We start from the raw sequence: 21,961 nt of genomic DNA, 5'->3' as shown, positions 1-21,961 counted from the left end.
AGCAGACTTCTAATGCATAGTTTCATTTCCACAGCATTCAAACACATAAGGTTGTACCTTAGTAAAGGTATCACACTGGGTGATGCGGTATTTGACCCCATACACGTCCAGGTCCATACCAAGGTTGAGATCTTTCCAATGGTAATGCTCTCCACGTTCATTCTTGGGCAACTGGTGGCGTTTGATCCGCTTTCCCTGTGGTATCCCAGAGTTCTCTACTGTGGGCTCGATGATGCAAATGCTGTCATCCTCTAGGTAATAGTAAATTACCACAGGGCGCACACGGTACTGCTCTTCAGGAGAATACAAGATAGCCTCCATAAAATATCCATAGTAGCGCAGCGCCTGCAAGACAGGTGGTAGTGATGAATAACAGATGAGGAATCTTTATGTTTTTATGAGTTTTACAACTATAGGTGTTACCAGACCTTCTTGTCAAGGGCCACATGAGCAGGGATGAAGTCTTCATGTACTCTTTTACCAAAGGCGCAATAAGTAAGGTCAGGTGTCTCGAAGGCTAACTCACTAATCTCTTGTTGAGTGAGCTGCTCTGATAAAAGAGGGTCGTTGCCAATGCCCACAGTGGGACGTCGGGGCAGAGCATAGCCATTCCTATAGCTCAGAGTTTGGGGTCGATGGAAGGCTGACTTCTGCAAACACAGAGGAAGAAATAAATTAGCTCAGGTAAATACAGACAGAAACGTAATTACATGAAGCACTTATCACTAATTGATGCAGTTTACACTTAAATACCAATATGGGAGTGTTCTGTCCAATGTTACAGTAGTCTGTGCAAGTCTTGAGCCACCCATTGTGTATATTTTGTTCCAAGTAGCCAATAATTCTCCAGGCTTTCTTAAGGTCTTTTCACATTGTTCTTTTGGCTGCTTTTTCAAGGATTTTAATTCAAGTCCTTGTTCCTGACCATTTTTAGAGGAATTCTTTAATTGTTAACCCACTTGACATTGACCTATGAATGACTGAAGCATTAAAAAAGACACCTACTTCAAGCAACGACCTTGTGTTGTCTACACATAGCAGAAAACTGTACAACATACCGATCTAAAAATATATCTCTAGTTATCTTACTAGTATACCGTCACAAAAACACATCATCTGTTCCCATAATACAGTAACACAGTTTATTAGGCACCCATGAGTAAATCGCAGTGGAGGTCTGTCGTGGTTAGGGGCTGAATTACAGACAGCGGTGTCAAAATTAATTGAATTATGAACCGATTTTGATCAATCATGTCAATCCATAAAATTGCCGAAACCTTTTTTTTTCTTTTTTCTTTTTGCCAAAACACACTTCCAATGCGGTGAAGGCATAACTGGATAGAAAAACACACAAGGTAGCACAATCTGTGATAGACTGGCCTCCCCAGAGTCCAGACCTAAGTGTTCTGATAATTTTTTAAATGGCATTTTTCTATTCCCTACAATCCAACATCATCCACCCAAGTGCTTTCTATAAACCAATCACTCACATTGGAGAGCTACTTGGGGTTAGTATCTTACCCAAGGATATTTGGCCATACTTGTAGCCGGGGATCAAACCACTAACTGTCCAATTAGTAGATGACTTGCGCTACCTCCTGAGCTACCACCCCTGTTAATGTAACAAAAGGCAGCTAGAATCCAAAGAAGATTTTTAAATGTCGTCCAAGAGGCCTGGGGAACTATTCACGAAGACTACTTAAAGAAATGACAAGCATTGTTGCCTAAGAGTTCTGTTTGTGTTGAAGAATAAAGGTGCTCAGACCAAATATTGACTTTTAAGGTGATTAGAATTGTACAAACTCTGTTTTTGCCTTCAGTACTGTATTCCCATGTATGTTTGCACGTGTTCCAATACATTCTTGCACCCATTTTTCATTTCCGAGGGGTGGCTCAAGACTACTGAACAGTACTGTAGATCAAGTATGCCTGTAGGAAAACAAAATAACAATAACATCCCTAAAGTAAAGCAAGAATAAATAAATAAATACAGATAAATTCTCTCTGTGTTAACTGTCAACAGTGAATTTGTTAATTTTATAAAAAAATAATAATTATGTGTTATTATGATTCAAAGCATTGCTGTTCATTTTTATTAGGGCTTGGTAAAATAAAATAACTTTATCAAAGACTCTTTAGAGAACATTTAGAGATGTTTTAAAGGTCACTCGAGAGCTGGCTAGTACCTTAGCAACACAACCTAACAAGTGGAAGACACCTGCATTATTAAAAAAATAATCGACAAATACCCCCCCCCCCCCCCCCCCCCACCACCACCTTCAAAAAAAAAAAAAAAAAATTTAAAATTCTGTCAATCGTTAATGTTTCAAACTACTAAGCAAACCCTATAGTTTTGTTTAATCATATTCTTACCGTCACATCTCGAAATGTATATCCCGGTAAAAATGGTAGTCCGTGGCTGTTCCCGGTATAAGACATTTCCAGTCTTGATATTTTTTATTTTTTTTAAAAAGATTTCCTCCTCTGCACAAGATGTTAGCAGTGGGAATTGTGTAATTTGTGGATTTAACAGCCGTTTTCGTTGGTGTGTAAAATTGCACGAGAGCTCTCACGGTGGTAAGTTTATAGTATCCATGGTAACGACAGGAGCGTCTCAGTGGAAACAAAGCAAATATTTCCTAAAACAGATTTAATTTCGCGGTAAAAACCCCATGGAAATACTGAAATTCACAGCGGCAAACACAAACACAAAGGAATAAACACGGCAAACATAAAATACAATATAATAACATGATATTAAGTTGTTATAGTTTCTATTTTTTTAATTTGCATTTTTATTTTAAGTATTTTTTTATGTTATATCCAATAAAACAATGCATTTATCTATATAGTTGTGCTGACTTTGTATAGCTAGCCAAAGTGATTTGCAGTCATAACTTCACTCCTTATGTGCTGCATTAAAACACACTGTAGAGATCTATCTTCATCACAAGGTGGCGCTCAATAACAAATCTTACAGATCCAGTGAGCCGCTGGCTCACAAGTTCTCCTTCATGCTGTCTATGACCTCCTTGTGTAAATCCGTATTATGTATGAACTCACTGTATTCTCAGTACTGGAATTGGGCTAAAGCGTCTTCTTTCTCCTGACACTCACAATATAGTCTTAAATTCAAAAATATAGGTCAGTGTACACAGTTGCAGCGTGTTTTTTTCAGAAGAAAGTGCAGAAAAAAGACATGTTATTTTTTTTTAACACAGTTTATTCCAAGCACAGGAGTCATATTTTGGTCTCTCACATCACCAGTTATTGGCACATTTTAATCCCATTCAAAATTAAACACAACAAATATCCTTGTTAGAAAACAAACAAAAAAACAAAAAAACAGGAGAAGTGCAGGGTGTACTGTATGTATGGTGGAGGGAGTGTTGTGAAAATGACCTTAATATGTCCTGTTTACTCTTTAATTACGCTCACAAAAATACCAAACTGATTTATGAAAACTAACTCTACGCTTGAAGTCAGGGAAGCACGAGCAGAACTGGACTGACAACTGGTTATAAGATTAAAGTGGCGACATAATTCGCCACTTTCTGCAGCGCTGGTTTCCACGGGCATCTGTTTAGCATCTTTGAAATGAATACACAGATGGCGCAAGACCTGAAATTCACACATCTGTCACGAGACAAGACCATAAAAATATTTTGTAGCAAAGTCACTGATAGAAATTGGCACTTACTGGTAATGCACATTTACATTTGGGGAGAAGTGCAATGTTTAACAGACACATTCAGCTTTTACACATGGTCCACCTCAGCAAAGGGAATATGCATACAACGAGATGAATGTATGATATCCAATCAATAAATAATTTGACCAGTTACAGAGAGACTCATCAGCTTCATTTCTGACAAAGAGATGTAACAGTTGGAAAAGGCACTGCACTGTGAGTTAAACATACTGTATCAAAAATAAGGTTTAAAAATCACTAAAACCTCTTTGAGGCTCTTTATATGATTTTTCTAGTTCTTCTCTTTAAATGCTGGCACAGCGGTTTAAATGGGCCGATCCCCTTCTTAATAGCCAAAAAACAACCAAAACAAACATCAACCAAACACAGAAACACTAGGATTGCATCCCTGAGGTGCTAGACCAGACAACCTTCGCCAAGTATAAAAATATCTCATAATAAACCATACTTGACAACAAAAATACGCAACATTAATAAACTATTAAATATTTTAAAATATATTTCAGAAGGGCTGAGATGAATTCCCACAAAAATATCTTTTGGTTTTATAAAGCTCAAAAGGCAGCATGGTTATTCACTGTGGAAAGATTATCTTACATTGTCAAGTGCACTTGCTTTATGCTACCCCTCTGCTAAAGTTCACACTTGAATACTGGAGGGTACAGAGCATAAAGCTGTAAGTGTCACAGTCTCTTCCAGCTGCCTGGGGTTCTGTATAAACAGACCTGTCTGAGGCCTTGGTCCTTCAGTCACCATGTAGTCTCTGCAGGCCTATGTATGTCTAAGGCAGCTAACCCATAAATCCCCACTTCAAAAAGGCCTGCGGAGGTCATGGGCAAGGCAGTGCAGCCTTTCACCTCTTGCTTCCTCCAGCCAAGAGGTAAGCTTACCATACAGAAAGGGAGCTTATTGTTTTACTCAAAAGGGGAATAGCTTATGATACCCAGAGGAATATGCAAATCAGCAGAGAAGGAGGACTTTCTTTAAAAGTCTGCAGTACCTTCCACTTTTCTCATCAGTAAGAGTCCAGCTGCTTTTGCATTCATGCTTATAAAGCTTCATCGAGGCCTTGTCCCTTTCCACTCCAACCCAAGTGTGTTCTAAATTTTTGTTTGAGTCAAGTAAGCCGCCTATCAATCATCCCTCTGCAGTCCTCAGTAATACCGATTGAGGCTCCGTGTCCCTGGGATGTCCGGCTGTCCGTTCATCCAGATCTCCCGGATGATTCGCTCCCTTTCCTCAAGCCTCTGCGCTCTTTCCAGCTCCTCCGCCGACGTGAACACGTTCATGTTGAGCGTACGCTCAAAGCGCCGGTGTCTCCGCGCCGACAGATCTGAGGTGGTGTCCCAGTCTGAGTCCGAGTCGCTGGAATCGGAGGATGAGTCGGGAGGACGCGGTCGTTTCTTGGCGGGAGGCCGCTGGCGGGGCTGGCAGTCGGTGCGACAGGAGATCTGTACTACCAGGGCGAAGAGGGTGAGGAAGAGGCCCAAACACACACCACAGACAAAGAATAGTGCAGCCCTCTCTGGGTGATCTGTTGTACAAGAGAAATTGGAAATTGTTAGTTGACTTTATGAGGAAAATGTGTCGAACACTAAGCTGAGTCTTTCTCACTGGGTTTCTTATTTTTTCCTGACCTGTTTAGTCAGATGCATTTCACTCAGTGTAATGAACATTGTCTGCACAGCAAGTGTTCACGTGGCTTGGTTTAGTTAAGATGTCTTACAGATTCTGCTACTCCTGGTTTTCATCTTCAGCAGATGTCACAGCTCTGATGGGGTCTGTGTTTCCCCACTGAAAAAACCAAAGTGACTCTAGCTCCATTAGTACGAGACGAGAACGGCTCTCCCTTTTCAATGAATGAATGCCATTTTCAGCTTTGAATCCTTCGTGTCTTACTTGCATTTTGCATGCAGGTACTTTGCATTTGCACTTTGAATGCATCCAGCTCAACTGCAGACACTTCTGTTTATATTATTGTTCATTAATATAATCAATTTCATTTCTCTTTTACCATTAAGACGTTGAGAATTTTTCTTGAAATCCTAACATGCAACCTTTTTTGCATTCTGAGGAAACCTTTAGAGAAAGCTAAAAGCTAAGTGATCTAAGTAACCACCTGAGCTCATGTTCACTGCATGCCTTGTGTATTTATCTGACCTTCTGTGCTGCACATTTCACTATGTATAAACTGTTTATAGCAGGAAACAGGCAAACTATTTCAGTGACTGTTTTAGCAGCTGCTTAGAGCTGGTGACCCACACTGTGTAATGTATAGAGACATTATCGCTGCTTACATCCTCTGGCCCACATTTACCCACCTATTAGTGAGAAGAAATGGGAAACGGGGATTTTACACACATCAATCCATGCAGTGCAATCCCATGGTCACTAATCTCATGGGCCAAGAAGCAACCAGGAGCTGATAATGCTCTTGAACACAGAGATCCAGCCTTATTGTTTGCTAACAGAGCAACAAGAATCCCTGCGGTGGAACTGTATCTCTTTCCCAAAGAGATCAAGTTTCTTTCGTCCGCCCCTTTATTTCCCGAGGGGCCGCCACAGCGGTTGGATCTGCATATTTCGATTCGGCACAGATTTTACGCCGGATACCCTTCCTGGTGCACCCCTCCCATTTATCCAGGCTGCAAGGTGAATGCATTAACCTTTACACTGTGTGGCTACTCCCTAAGCAGATGCAGTTAAGAGCTCTAAAAGTCTAACTGCCAGAGATTACGCTACACATGTGATGTTACAGTAGATTTCAGAACAATGTTACCCGACCTGATATGTAAGTGTAGGCTGCCAATGCGTTACTAATGAGGGCCATGTTGCCACTCGATGTTGAGTTGATGATGGGATTCATGTCCGGGGGACGCAATGGACTTTCTTCTCTTTCTTCTCCTCCTTTTCCGTTTTCAAAAGACTTTTCCTCGTCGGCGTTGGTCTCCCTGGGTTTCTTCCTTTCTGGAAAAAAATGTAAATTAACAGGACATGAGTACACAATGAGTAGTTTACAGCAGCTACATGTACAGTTACATTATGATGGTGATGCTTTTACAGTAAATCCAGAATCTGCTGTTGCTGATTCATTGTAATGACATCAGTCTCAGTCGCCTACAGTCTCACAGTGGTTTGGGGGAGATTTTATCGCATAAATTTTCTAAAAAGATGCGTCACGCATAAGACACACATACACGCACACACGTACACATTCACAGGGAGCTTTGTGATTCAGAAGATAACACGACATCCTTTTCTGTAATTCATTCTGACTCAGGTCATTAAGAAACAGAGAACCACATGGAAAAGTTTGTACTCTGGAGACATTTCAAAAGCTTCCCAAAATCTTAGAAAAAATGTTTCTATTTATAGATGGGAACGACTACTTCCTGCTCTAGATTTTTCTTTTTTTTTTTTACTTCTTTCAGTGTTTACCAGCTGGGTTTTGTTGTGCACTCACTGCAAAGAGAGTGTGTGAAAGAGAGAGAAAACAGGAGCACCATGAATTAATTAGGGGGATTCATACTCATGTTACAGCTGCCTTTAGTTTACCTGACGTAGTTGTTTATGGGGTAGCGTGGAACTACTGCAAGTTTAGCTCCACTGAAAAAAAGCAACCAAACCTCAGACAGTCAAAATAAACAGAAGCATTTAGTTTAGTGACCTGAGCTCTCTCTCTCTGTGTGTGTGGTTGCATAGTCATTTTTACATGCTTTATTTCTTTTGTCAATGAAGGTAAGCATACTCTGGTGATTTGTCACACGCAGGAATGACCTCTAATTGTAGAGTCTCTAAGGTGTGTCGGGCTCTCTTTATCTGATAAATGCAGTTTATACTGGAAGTGCTCGCTGATGAGGTAAATGCTTCCACCTGGACCTACGGCTATGTTGCACACATGAGCTAACGTTCAACCGCAATCTGTCTCAACTCACAGAAAACAGACAACTTTTGTCACATTATCAATGAAAATATAAAATACGTTGTTGTTATACTGTTGTCTCTACGAAACAATACATTTGTGTTCAGAGGACTAGCATTCCTGTGGGAAACTAAAGACACCCTTCTTACTTCCTTAGGCAATAAGAGCATACATACCAGCCAGATATTGCTAATCAAATGCACTTCATTAACTGACAGTCAGCAAGTGTTAGCACCTCTATAAAAACAAAAGTGTTGTCAGTTCATTGGTCCAGTGTGTTCAGGTGTGTGTTAACACGACATCCCAGTGAATTCAACCTAAGATCATGTCGTGCAATGCACAAAGAAAGAGCTTGACTTCAATGAAATAAATGGAAAAAGAAAAGTCAAGTAATCTGTGTGAACTGCACAGCAGCAATGCCACATCAAGAAGCAGCTGGAACCAAAGATGGAGACAATAAAAAGTTCAGTGTTTGTGTTTGTGCCATATGATGTTTACAAAGCTGTATTTTAACTTGTACACATAAAACCAATTTTGCAAGGATAGGAAATAAACAAGACTGCATTCGAAATCCATGTTTATATATATAATGGTATTCCTCTAAAAGCTATGATATCATGGTCTTAAGCATCACATAGTTTTGCTGAATTATAGTAACAAGCACATAAGTGTACAGAGTGAGGAATATATGATAACAGCGATAGAAAAGGCATAATTTATCAAGGCAGTAGTACAACACACAAAGCTTTTAAAATCTGAGAAATCAAAATTGAATGAGAAAATTAATATTTATATTAATCCATGTATGATTAATATAAATATCCTTATTAGCTTATGATGGGAAGCAAATGGATACAAGTAGTTTATTAGTGGTGCATTAGTCTAAAAGTTCAAATCTGCCTCTTCAATTATGCATGTACTCACTTGTGTTATATAGTAAATACAGTAAGTAGTGTTTTTATGGTATGCCACTTCCTGGACTATTTTTTGGCAGAGGGCAGTGACTTCCTGGAGCCTTTGCTGTCTGCATGGCTACCTTTGGTGATCAAGCAAAAAGATTCAATCTATGTCAACATACCCATCATTTTGTGCAGTCTAACATTAACTAAAGAGAAATGCTAAAGTAAGAAGAACAAGGCACCTGAATTTACAGTGAATCACATCTTTATTTGGTTGAATATTTCTTTTGAAAACCTCGTCTTCGCCCTGTTTTATCTGCTATCACACAATCTCACAAAAAAGGTTATTCCAGAGTTAGTTTTTGAGCAGTGCGTACATTCGTGGCAATAAGGAGGAGAAATTCATGCATCAGGAACCGTCAGCGCTACAGCACACGTCTTCTGTCCTCTACCTCTCTTAACTGCTCATTCATTCTTCTATCCTCCTAATCAGCACAGTGCCAGTAGCCTAGCAGAGTAATTAGTGTGCTGGATGCAGGCCACCATTGCTCATGAATAAAGCTTTGTTTAAGTTTCTTTCTTGCTGGCGTCTATTCTTTTTCATTCTCTCATTCCGTTGTTCTTGGTCATTCATTCTCTGGGAATTTGAAAGCCTGACTTAGGTTGTTGTACATGCAGTGCAATCATTGGTTGTTGGGAAGGAGTATATTGTGAGTACCATCAATCAGAAAGGATCCATATGGAAACAGTTGAACTTGTGTTACTTTGAAAACGCACACAACCACGCTCTGACTTAAGACCTGAATTAGATCAAGGTCTGATGCTCAAGAGGCCTCAAACCTGTTTAGCGTTAACTACATTTCATGGGGGGGTGGGGGGTGAGAGTGTATGAGCTTATACACTATAGTTGTCATTTGTCTCACCTGGAACAGTGTCAGGGCTTTTGACTGAGCTCCCCTCAGGAGGGCTGTCTCCCACTATGTTAGGGTCATGGGCGCTGGGTGCTGGGTGGTAGGCTGGTGGTCTGGGGCCCTGCTCGTGGAGCAACTTCTTTGGGACTACAAAGAGAAGGAAGTAAAGCAAGGAAGGGGTGTTTAGGGAAAAGAAAGACAGAACAGAGCATAATTAGACAATGCAGTATTGGAGTATTTGTAGGTAAAGGAGGTAAAGGGCAATGCAGTATTTGTAAAGCAATATACTGGATTATATTTTCAAAGCAACCAGTTTTTGATCAGAACTATCTTCTTCTCTACCCTCTAGTGCACACAGCTGTGCAGTCTGTCGTATTTGTTGCTGTTGTTGATAAGGATTAAGACTCACATCAACTGCTGATTCATTTCATTAGGAGTCAAACAAAGGTAAACATACTCAAGAGTATGCTGTCACCGACGGTGTCAGACAGCGTTGTGGCCATGATTCACACACTCTTCCGGACCATGCATGCAAGTTCCCAAAAGTTACGCTGCCCCCGCCATCACAACCCCCCAACCTAACGGTGTCCTGTTAGTCAAGGAAGTTTCACCCAGACACAAACCTACTGGGCTATACATTCCTGCCGGCTCACATGTGGTTTCGGAGGCCAAGCCGTGCTCCGGTCACCGTGTTTGTCCGCTCTGTCAGACTGGCTGACCATTCACAGCTGAACAGATGACTGTCTGTCCAGCTGTTGGTCATTCTTGCATTTTCACTGCAAACAACGGCCACAAAGACAAATCTGCTGCTTTTTCCCCCCGGGAGATCATCAGTACTAATAGTAAAATTATGACATGAAAATTGGGGTAAAAATTCAGCATTTGCTTAAAGGACGACAATAAACACGCTGATCAAATTACCAGAGACGTATTTTGGCAGTGATCCAAGAGCCAATCAAAGCACAGGAAGGAGCAGAGCAGGCCACACTCCCCCGTTGCACTGGATGCTGCTTTCGGCTTGTGCACATTTTTCCAGTTGTAGGCAATGATGAAAAGATTGCATGATACAATTTGTGTAATTATACTGTGACATTTTGCCTTTATCGGATATTGGACAGTACTGTCTGATAAGAAATGCTGGTGGCCACAGTTACATGATCTTCGTACTAAACCTGTTCTTCCACAACAGGATAATTAAGCAGACAAAGAGCTCTCTTTGAAGAAGCAATAAATAAAGATGGAGGATATGGCTGCTTAAGTAAACCAGTATGTTGCCTCTACTTTGCAGGATGCATTTATGGTGTTTAAGACCAAATTAATATGCAAACCATTTTCTTAAGGTTGACTTGGTAGATTTTTGTGCCGTGCATCAAAGAAGAATGAGACAACACGGAAAAAATGTGAGTCTTAACACGGAAATGTGGTCAGAAACTTGTAAATAACTCATGAAAGAATAAAGTTACATTGAATCCAAGCACTCCATTGTTTTTCTTGTGACATTACCAATAAGTTTGATGTGTCACATGGCCCTCTTCCTATTTAAAAAACAAATGTATCCAAGATGGCCGACTTCTAAATGGCCACCATGGTCACCACCCATCTTGCCCCCTCACATATACTAATGTGCCACAAACAGGACTTTAATATCACCAGCCATTCCCATGTTATTACGGTGTATCCATATAAATGGCCCACCCTGTACAATCAATACCATTTTAACTTCTGACAATTAAACAGAGAGAGCAATAGACATGAAAAAGACGTTTTTCTTACAGCAGTTTAAAGACTGCACTTAAAGTAGTTTCAACAGCTCTTGTTCCTGGAGGACTTGGATCTAACAGGTCTGACTTTAACCTCCTCAACATCAAGTAACAACCAGTATATGATTTCTGATCTTTGTTTCAGTTTAAAGAAGACCATTAGCAATGTAGTTTCTCACCAGTTGTATAAACATACATGTATATTTGTATTTTTACATATTCTTGGGCAAAATACTGAAATCAGTGCTGCTCCTGATGTGTGAATGTTAGATAGAAAGCACTTGTATAAATTTGTGTGTGAATGATGAATGAAAAATGTTATTTAAAGCACTTTGAATGCTTGAGTAGAAAAGTGAAAATAAGATTTTCATATCTGTAAAAAACTTTATATAATTGTGTTATCTCGTGTGTGATCTGTCAACAGAAAAGATTTTTAAAAATCAGACTTAGAAGCCCAAACTAACCTGGTTTGGTTGGGTCAAACTGAGAGGATATAAAAAAAAAGCAAAATTAAGAAGTGAGATTTGGCCTGGCAGGTTCCCTTGTTCCTTCTCATCAGTCTGACACACTAATCACAGGGCTTTACAACTCCCCCACTGCCATGTTGCCGTGGTGCCATGCCACGCCCTTATTATAGGCTTCTGATTGGTCCTAATTGGCTGCACATGTGGACCAGAGTCATAGCTGAAGAGGGGACAATGTGGCTTATACACACTGTGAAACATGCATTTTCCTCACTAACAAAAGACTATGTAATCGGATGCATTACCTGGCCAATGCACATGCACACACAGTCCATCAATCATCCAAAACAATAGTCTGCCAAGTTTTTCTGTACACTTTATTTGCTAACAAAAAACGGTACAGTATAGTATAGTATATTGACTGCTGCCTTTCTAAAAATAAGTGTCAAAAAGCTAAAACCCCTCAAAATAAGCGACCGCAAACCACGCTTAAGGAGCCAAGCATTTAAACTAAATCAGTAAAAGAGAGACAGAGGAGTGCAAGGGAGCGAAACCCAGCACATAAATCACACTCTCCAGCCTTCGTTATAATGACATGGTCACATAAATGTGGAGCAAATGAGTCCTCGAACTTCTTAATATAACTCTGTTACATGGGATCTGTCCCAGAACTGTACCTCTCAGAGCCCTGGATCGCCACAGGGAGCGAAGATACGAGGCGGGAAAGAGTGCCCTTAACAATGGGCTGTGTTTACACTGGCAGAGCCCAGCTTTGTTTTCACTGGGCTCTGCAGGCCAGAGAGTGTGTGCATGTCTGTATGTGTCTGTGTTTGTGAGCCATATGCTGACCATTGCAGAACACAGTTGGGACAAAGCCCTATAAGCCAGAAGGGATATAATGAAATATTAAACCATAGTAAATCTCAAAGACCTCGGCCAATAATTTGCACATACTTTTGCCTTTATGGGTTTAGACGGGAGACTGCTGAAGACTAGATGTTTGAGGTATTGTTTAAGGGCATCCTTGATGGTTGGTCAGCTTCAGCCGCCTAAAATTTGACCCCAAAAATGAGCGCAAGAAACTGTAAAATAGACATGGAGACACTGCATAGAGATGGGAGTCGTTTCCCGTGTCAGAAACTTCCAGAGTTTGTTTCAAATGAGATATTTATCATTTCAAAAATAGCTTGACTCTTTAATCTGTTGTATAATGGATAATAAACACGGTTAGATGGCAAAACACATAACAGATTGGGTAATACATTTTTCTTAAATGGACTCTTCAAAAGAACCAGTCGACTGACACAATGTGCACGCACACGTGTGCATGTGTGTAGGAAGTCTGAGCAAAAACGTCTGGTTTTCATCAGCACACAGCCAGTGCCAACTTAATCTACGACATTAAAGTGCTGGTTAAGGCTCCACTTTCACTTGATACACAAATAAAGGCAGTGCCTCAAAAAACTCAATGTTTATGGACACTCAGATTCACAAAATGCTTTTAATGTTCTATTATGTCCTTTCAAGTCTCTGCTTCCCACACAGGCAGGCATGTAGACAGACATCTGCATGCACATACTCATGAAGCCATCCACCAACCCGTACACATACACACACACAGTCATTTTTCACTTAGCTAATGGCATTCCTGCAAAATAACATGCAAGGTGAATAGGGCAGAAGCTGAAGGTGTTGAGATTGCATTCCACCTCTCCCTCCCTTTGCTCTTTCTCTCCAACCCACAGCGTAACACTCTAACACCATCCAGCTGACAGCAGCTTATTGAGCTTGGGTATCACTGTGTGTGTGTGTGTGTGTGTGTGTGTGTGTGTGTGTGTGTGTGTGTGTGTGTGTGTGTGTGTGTGTGTGTGTGTGAATGAGAGAGAGAGAGAGAGAGAGAGAGCACATTTAATAGCAGTGTGGGAGGCTGCCAGTATTCAATAAGCAGCATGATTTTGCATTTTCCAGATAAGAATGGTATAAAACAACATAAGTGCATAAGTGTAATACAAAGCTGGGGTCTTACAGCCATGTTTGTACTACTTCGACCTCACACTGTGAAAATTTATGGTTTTTTTTCTAAATATCCCCGTGCTTGCATGATTGAGAGCGCGTGTGTCGGTGAGCATGATTAACACACTCACTCTCGTCTTATTTATACAAAGTAGACCAGCTTTTGGACCAGTAATGTGAACTCTACCAAGGGACTGGTGGTCTACACCGAAGACCTTTCCTGGTTCTGCTTCCATTTTTATGTGAGTTTGAGGAATCCAAATTTCTTATATTACTCCATTAGGTTCAGTAGCAGTGTACATGCATGTGTGTACAAAAATACTGCACAATGAGACTGTGGTATCCATAAAGGAGAATGCCAGTGGTTTTAGTTCATTAAATATAAATGGTATCAAATTTACACAACTTGACTGTTTTATGATGCATGCTGTAAGTCTTACATTTACTTTCTAGATCAGAATAGCTGTAAATTTACATTTTATGCTACATTAGCTCAAAGACATGCTAAAAGGTTAGTTTTCACAAAACAACCACTTTTTGCCTCCCACACCTGTAAAATACAGAACCTAAAGATGTTAAACTTTACTTTGTGCTCAAAATAATTCTTGAGTCTTTCTAAATGTCTTTCAAAGTTTTTCTTTGGACATTGGCTGCTTTTTCACTCATTTTCAATCTAGTCCTTCTATGTGACTTGGGTATTTTATTTGTTTGTAAGGCCACCTAACATGACCTATGAATCATTCAAGCATAAAAGGCACCTAACTCAAGAGATACACACTGGAGGCTCTGTCATGGTTTGGGGCTGAATTTCAGCCAATGCTTTTGGGGATCTTGCCAAAACTCATTGAAAAGTGCTGTCAGATTTCGATCCAACATGCGGCATCATTTGGAAAGCATCTAAATGGCAATGACTCAATTTCTGAGCATGACAAACATCCTCAAACATATTGCTGTAAAAGCATACGTGCATAGGAAAACACACAGTCGAACACTATCAATCATGGATTACCCTCCTGAGTTCCCAGACCCTGACATTGAGTAAGCAGTATGGGATCATCTTTATAGGGAATGCGACAAAGGGCAGGCGACATCCAGAGAAGAGCTTTTATTGTCCCTCGGGAAGCTTGTTAGAATTTTGCCTCATGTACTTTATTTCCATGTATGCTTTCAGATGTTTCAATAAATTACTGCATGTATTTCCCCTTCTCCTAGAAAAACATAAAAAAAAAACCAGATTAAGAATTTGAAAAAACTTTGAGAAAATTTGAGAATCAAACCTCACATCTTGGAGGGGCGGAGAAACCTTTTCTGCTTTATGTTTTGGCTCAGATGCTTAAATGAATAATGCAAAAAGTTGCGTCAAGTTATCTTGTCAGTGTGGATTGTTAAAGCTCGAAATAAAAGAAGGCCATGTCCTGATGAAGCTTTTCTAATATGCAATAATGCAGGTATGCAGTCTGTGTAAGACCCATTATGAAGGTGATAGAGTCTAAAAGCATCCAGAGTCAGGATACTGTGGGTTGGGAATGCATTCCAGAATGGAGAGAGTGGAACAGCTCAAAACCCCAAACCCTGCGTAGAATTTTTCCCCACTTACTCTAATGGATAACACACAACCCTCTGCTGTGAGATACCCACAAATGCTAATGTATGCAAACACACATACACACAGACGCCCCGGCATGGGACCTCAACATGAACACTCTCACTTCACCACAACCATTGGTTAAACTTCCAAATCCCAGCCGTGTGGGATATTTAAACAGTCCACACACACAGTTGGCATCATCCACACAGATTCAGAGATAGAAATAGATGCTCTGTTGACAGCGCGGGGGTCATAACAATCAGTGAGAAAATCACTCAGCTGTGGAGCTATCCCCTCAGACCCCACACAGACACATGCTAGAGTTTATATCTTCACCCATGACCTCACTCCGAGTTTTAAGCATGCATTAAAAAAGTAGGCAGTGAACAGATCCACTCAGCCTGCATATGAACCAAAGACAGCCCAACTTGTGTCTCCTGCTATGTTAACATGACATATTTCTCCATTTATAACACCTATCCAGAACACACTTTTAATGCTGGAAGTGTACTTAAATGACCATCTCTTCCACCCACTTTCTTTACATACCTAACACACTGCTACTCCCAAATCTTTATTGGCTGGATGTGGGAGAGTCGGGCCACACTAGAGATCAGCAAAAGCTCAGCATTATCTGATGTTCCACTGGGCAAACAAGGATGAGACCAGCGCTGAATCATCAAATCAAGCCACCCGCCTAAACGCACTCCTTCATGTCAGTGTTGTGAGGTAATGGGATACTGAGTTTTTAGTGTGCAGAGGGCTGATGAGACCAGCAAATGACGTAGTCCTTTTGCATACAGGACAGAGGGCGTGAGTTACTGAAACAAAGCAGAGAGGGAAAAAATAGTTGTGAAATAGTCGTGCCGTCTAAAATCCACACGTGACAGAAATAAAGGCAACAGCTTTCAACAAGCATGTTCCAACATATGTCAAGGATGATCTAAACAATGGTGCTATCTTTAGCTGCAAGCAACAACTGGCTGTGCAAGGCAGTTAATAAAATCAACACTTGGCAACATGAAGTCTACTGGGGACCTGCTACTTCAATGAAAGATAAACTGTGATGCTACTCTGAAAAATTATGATAATTTTTTATCATTTTTTGTCATATACAAATGAATGTAAGTCTTTGTGTACTGTTTAGTCAACTTTATTAAAGGTTGGCAGTTACTAAGCATGTTGGCAGTCCACATTCTTTCATTCTCGCTCAGTCTCTTGCACGCCTGAACAAAAGACCTCGTTAAGCTTTAAATTAGCAGTGACAGACGAAGCTCTAAAGTGACAAAAAGACAAGTTAATGCCAATATCATTCATACTGATGTGAAATGCTCAATTAAATTACTTTAATTTTCCACTTCAGCTCCCTCCTTGCCATCTGTTCATGGAGGAATGATCTGTAAGCCTGCCTTAACAGAATATATGCCATCAGTACTAAGCCAACGTTTTTGTCAGTGATATAATAGGATCAACAACAAATGAGTGGATAATGATGATGAGCTCCTCTCTATTTAAGGGTACCCTCCATATAAGTCAGCTTTCTTCTGATTGGCTCCCCTTTGCAAACAAAAGGACCGGCGAGCAGGTGTGTGGAGCTGTCTGAAACAGAGCATTTAGAGCAACCTTAAGCCTGAGCTTTTGGATGACCTAATATAATAAAAATGTAACACTATAACTGATACAAGCCACTTTATTAGATACACCTGCGCCTCAAAACAAATAGGCAATCAGTGAATTTTGGCATGTAGACAAGGTCAAGGCAACCTGCTGAAGTTCTAGCTGAGCATTAGAGTGTTGTAGCAACATGTTTTATGAGACTTTGAATGTGCCATTGTTGTTGGTGCCAGATGGGCTCATCTGATATACTAGGATTTTCTCATACAGCCATCTCTAGGGTTTAAAGGGAATGGTCCAAAAAAGAGAAAATATCCAGTGAGCAGGTTTCCTCTGTGCAAAAATGCTTTGTTGACGCCCCAGGTCAGAGGAAAATGGCCAAACTGCTTCTATCTGATAGGAAAGCAACAGTAACTCAAACCACTCATCACAGCATTGCTGAGCTACAGCAGCAGAAGACTATACCATGGGCCACTCTTGTCAGCTAAGACCAGGAAACTAAAGCTACAATTCATTTTTCCAGTCCAAAATTGGACCAAGAGTGGTAAAACTTTGCTTGAAGAGATGAGTCTGATTTCTGCACTGACATTTGGATGGTAGGGTCACGTAGTTGGTGTAAATGAATCAGTCCTGCGCTCTATCAACAGATTCAGCCAGTTTTGGTGGTTCAGTGATGTGGATGATATTTTCTTGGCACACCCCTTAATAACAGTTGAGCATTGTTTGAATACTAGAGTGTACCCATCTTCTGTTGGATGCTTCCATAAAAAACATAATGCACCATATCACAAAGCTCAAATCAACAGACTTGTTTCCTGCACATGACAATGACTTCACTGTACTCAAACGGCTTCCAGAGTCACCAGATTTCAGTCCAAATCTGCAACAACTCTGTGATTCTATCAAATATCGATGAGCAATGCTTCTATCATCTTGTTGAATCTATGCCATGAAGTATGAAGTCAGTTTTGAAGGCAAAAGGTGTTCAAACCTGGTTCTAGCAAGATGTACCTAGTGAAGTGTCTGGTCAGTGTATATATGACACAATGCATAAGAGGTTAATTTTAAATTAAGGAATTTAAAAATCAGGAATAATAAAAGTGGATGAGATGCAAGTGTCGTATAGTAAAAGTTAGAAAGACACTGCTTCACACCAAAGATGAATTCTCAAAGATTGACTGAAGTCGGCACTGAATGAGTCTCATTGAACTCCATTAAACTAAGGAGCAAACAGAGAGCAGTGAGTACAAAGATAGTATGGTTCTGTCATTAATGCTTTAAAGGTATGATCCAATTGTGTGCTGCTGTTAATCCAAACTGTGGTCACACTTTTTCTCAACAGAGTAATAGATTAATGCTTTTCTTGAGTATAAAATCAGTGCAAAGCCTCAGCTTCAGAGTAGAAGAACTATACAATTTAGCAAGTTAACGTAGCAATTGTGAGAAAAGACCATTAGGACCCTGTGACAGTATAACCTCACAGTCCAATGCAGTGTTTAAGACCTTTGTATAACACACAGTCTTTTCAGTAAACACTAGAATGGACTAAATTACATTACAGCCCGTTGTTCTAAACAATAGAATACACACTCATAACAGCATAACACAAAAGTTTCAGCATCTGCGTTTCATTACATGCTCTGTGATTTGATTCTTCCCTCTTTATCATTCTGGTTAAACACTACCACCTGCCTCATATAGCACTTGTCTATCATATGTGCTCCTGTGCCCTGTCATTGTCAGGTAATTACACAAACCCAAAGTGAGAGTGAATCATAACTGACAGCTTTCAGACTAAGTAATAGCCTTCTGTATTCCAGAGACAAAAACCTAATGATAACTTAAGCACCATCGTGCTTAAATTGAAGTGTGGGAGTTGACTTGCTCTTGTGTATTTAAATACGTATTTTTTTCTCCATGTGCTGACAGAGCGCTGGGCTATATTAGTGGTCAGGCCTGCACAGTGATAATAACAGTGAGGTCTGGGTCAGCCGTCATCGGTCTTATCATGACAAATACACACTGCACACACAAATGGATGAGACTACACACGGTTCGTTTAGTCTACTACCAAAACGCAGGGTGTGAGCTGGGTATTGTTTGAAATTTTTTTGAAAGCAGTTCTCAAACATTACACTTTAGTTGACACAGAAGCCAATTAGAAATGTTGCTATCATAAAATACTGTCTAGAACTGGCTACGGACACCTTTTTAAATAGGTACATGGGCGAATTTTGGTTAATACCAAAAAGTAGAGGCTCTATACCCCACCCATACACTTGCCAAATGTCTCCCACCTAAGGGGAGTTTTGACACTATTTTAATATGGACTATTATTAGAATCAGTTCCAAAAATAGATTTTAGGAGGCAACTTCTATCGCAGACTGCCCTCAACAGCTGCTTGTGATCAAGAGGAGGGAGGACAGACGAGATAGGAAAAGATGAGCAGAACTGCTAAAAACATTTCATTTATCTGCTTGTTTTTAGTTTTCTTGGCATTTTCACAGGGGAGCACATGCATTACTCCAATTGGAGTATTCAATCTCAAATTCAGTTGATGCAAACGTGTCCTATGAGGCCTCAAAGCTTTGGCATTCCATCCCCATTGCAGATGCTTTTTGAGTACAGTTGGTTATCTATTTGTGTTGCTGCCTGCATTTGTGTGTGTGTCTCCTGACTCGTTTTGCCTGTGTCAACCTAGATCACGGTCTTTAAAAGCAGATGCATATACATGGCCTCAGGGGTAAGAGAGAGCAGACAGACAGAGAACAAGAGGCCATCAGAGAGAGAGGAGTGACAGACACAGAGGCAGCCAGAGACACTTTTACAACAGTCTTTAAAATAAACACCTGCTGCCGTGGTTGAAGTGCCTGGTGGATGTTAGAGATCCAGCATGTAGCCAGCATGTGCTTAGATGATGAAAGGGAGCTGAATCCTTGTCTCTCTCTCTCTCTCTTAGACATACTCTTTATAAAGACAAACGCACACACAATTCAAATGTACATTCAGGCCTGTGGAGGAGGGTAAATGCACATAAAACTCTGTTGAGACACCAATCAAATTCTACAGCACAAATATGGATCTGAATAGTTTACACAGAGTAACAGAGGAAGGAGTTCCTGAAGGTTCTATCTGCCCTAGGGGGCAATGTACACTGACCTTTGTAGTTGGCAAATTACTGAGTACATTCAAGCAAAGTACCCCTCTGTACTGTAGTGTACAGTCAAGCTAGCAAGCATCATTTATTTATATAGCATTTCACACAGGAGTCACAAAGTGCTTTACAGAAAAGCATTTACGAAAATACCAAAATGACAGAGAGAATTGAAGAGGACAGAAGATAAAAGACTACAAATGTAAAACAACACAGAAAAACTCTACAGGGCAAAAACTGCACAAGAAATGAAACAGAGTTCAGAGTAGTACAAGAATTAAAGCACAGACTCTCCATTGATTAGAACTCGTACATATAAAGACACTGCCAGAGTATACGCATACGTCTTATGGAAGGCTTTTGACAGTGAGTTGTGGAAGTCAATACAAGATGAAATAAATGCATAAACGAATCTCCAGCTCCACTATAGAGAATATGGATCTGAATTCACTAATATTTCTAAGACGTAATAAAATTAGGTTAAAAGAGCTGTTTTTACATGGGCGCTGAAGGGCAGGAACTGATTGAAAATACCCTTTAGATTAAGGTTATTTAATCTAACAGTTAGTAGATTAAATACTGACCAAATTAAATAAAGGAATAGTACAGAGGGTGTCTTTACTATTCCTGATTAAGAGAGGTACATTGTCTGGGCCAGCGTCAAGAAACTCTATTGCACTGAGCTGTATTTTTATTTCACTGATAGCCTTCAGGCAGCTCATTAGTCATATAAATAATTAACTTATTAACCACATATGGTCTGAAGGACAAATAAAGCTGGACATCATGGTGAATAAGTGATATCTAATGTTAAAACTGTCTTCAATGTATCTGTCTTAAACGTAACAGATATAAAATGAACTACAGGGGTCCCAGAACCACACCCTGTGGGGCACCACAGATCACAAATTTGACATTAGAGTCCAATACAGGCAGAAATCCATGTGGCCTCTTAATTAGTGCTTGATGTTTAATAATAAAACAGAGAAATCACCTGCACCCAAGGGCACTGCAGGTCATTTAACACTCTCAGAAGTAGTTTAACTGCTCTGACTGAGAGCAGTGGTAGAAACTGTGTCTCTATAGTAAACAGTATATCCTTAACAGAACTTAGATTAAAAAGGGATTTAAAATATAGATATTACAGACAGTAGGATCTAGGTTTGGTTTCTTCAAAATGGGGTACATTGTAAGTCATCCAAAAGACAAATTAGTATTTTTAATAGCTACAGTAGAGCCAATAGTTGGCAAGACTCCTAACACACTGGGGGCTGGAGGATATCTTTATATTTTAAATCACAAACATCAGTTCTTGTAAGCTAATGTAGAAAGTCCAGAACAGTAAGCACAGGAGGTGAGCTAAGTTTCAATAAATTCTGGCACTGATGTTCACTGCTTTAATAAAAAAGAGAAGAAAGGGAAGTTATTACAATTATTATTTTATCAGTCATCTCCCCAATAGGGTCTGAGGTTTTTACTAAAAAAAGTTGTGTCAGTATTTGGGTGGAAATATATTAGTTATGAAACATCAATTTTCTCTTTATTTCAAAACGAGCTTTGTTATGAGTTTAAAGTTACTAGCAAAAAGCAGTTGACCTAACTTACAGTACGAAATACTAGGACTGAAAACAATATTTCAGCTCCTTGTCAGAGATGAGAAGATCTGTGCATTTTAATTCACACTGTGTTATGAATCTTTCCTGTAACAAAAGGTTGTAGAACCGCTAAAAAGAAGCTGTGGCTTATAGAGTTAGAAAATGCACTGTGACCAGTAAGATGTGTATCAACAAAACAGGGATTCTGCAGGGGGTGTGATGCTAACACAAGGGAGACACAAACATATCCTGACACATGGGTCAAAACCTAACACTAACTCATACACACACAATGAAGAACATCCTTTGAGCACACTGAGCTGTTGAC

General features: G+C 40.0%; 2 protein-coding genes across 4 annotated transcripts in view; both read right to left on the bottom strand.

The window, feature by feature from the left end:
• Nucleotides 1-2,610, bottom strand: part of efhc1 (EF-hand domain (C-terminal) containing 1) — a 127,719-nt gene extending 125,109 nt beyond the window's left edge. For both annotated transcript variants that reach the window (XM_085432025.1, XM_085432024.1), the window contains exons 1-3: nt 2,374-2,610; nt 429-650; nt 58-345 (exon numbers count right to left, since the gene is read on the bottom strand). In XM_085432025.1, the coding sequence (XP_085288151.1) occupies nt 58-345; nt 429-650; nt 2,374-2,439 (576 nt within the window). In that variant the 5' untranslated portion in view covers nt 2,440-2,610. The remainder of the gene's footprint in view (nt 1-57; nt 346-428; nt 651-2,373) is intronic.
• Nucleotides 2,611-3,213: 603 nt separating this feature from the next.
• Nucleotides 3,214-21,961, bottom strand: part of eva1aa (eva-1 homolog A, regulator of programmed cell death a) — a 73,122-nt gene continuing 54,374 nt past the window's right edge. For both annotated transcript variants that reach the window (XM_085432013.1, XM_085432015.1), the window contains 3 exons: nt 9,457-9,591; nt 6,497-6,679; nt 3,214-5,246 (listed from right to left, as the gene is read on the bottom strand). In XM_085432013.1, the coding sequence (XP_085288139.1) occupies nt 4,867-5,246; nt 6,497-6,679; nt 9,457-9,591 (698 nt within the window). In that variant the 3' untranslated portion in view covers nt 3,214-4,866. The remainder of the gene's footprint in view (nt 5,247-6,496; nt 6,680-9,456; nt 9,592-21,961) is intronic.

This window comes from Copadichromis virginalis, linkage group LG15 (assembly GCF_057382275.1).
Source record: "Copadichromis virginalis isolate Kocher_CV1m ecotype Utaka linkage group LG15, C_Virginalis_male_GT1.1, whole genome shotgun sequence".
In the NCBI taxonomy this organism is placed as follows: domain Eukaryota; kingdom Metazoa; phylum Chordata; class Actinopteri; order Cichliformes; family Cichlidae; genus Copadichromis; species Copadichromis virginalis.
Note: the sequence above shows the minus strand (reverse complement) of the source record. Positions and strands in the feature narration are given on the sequence as shown.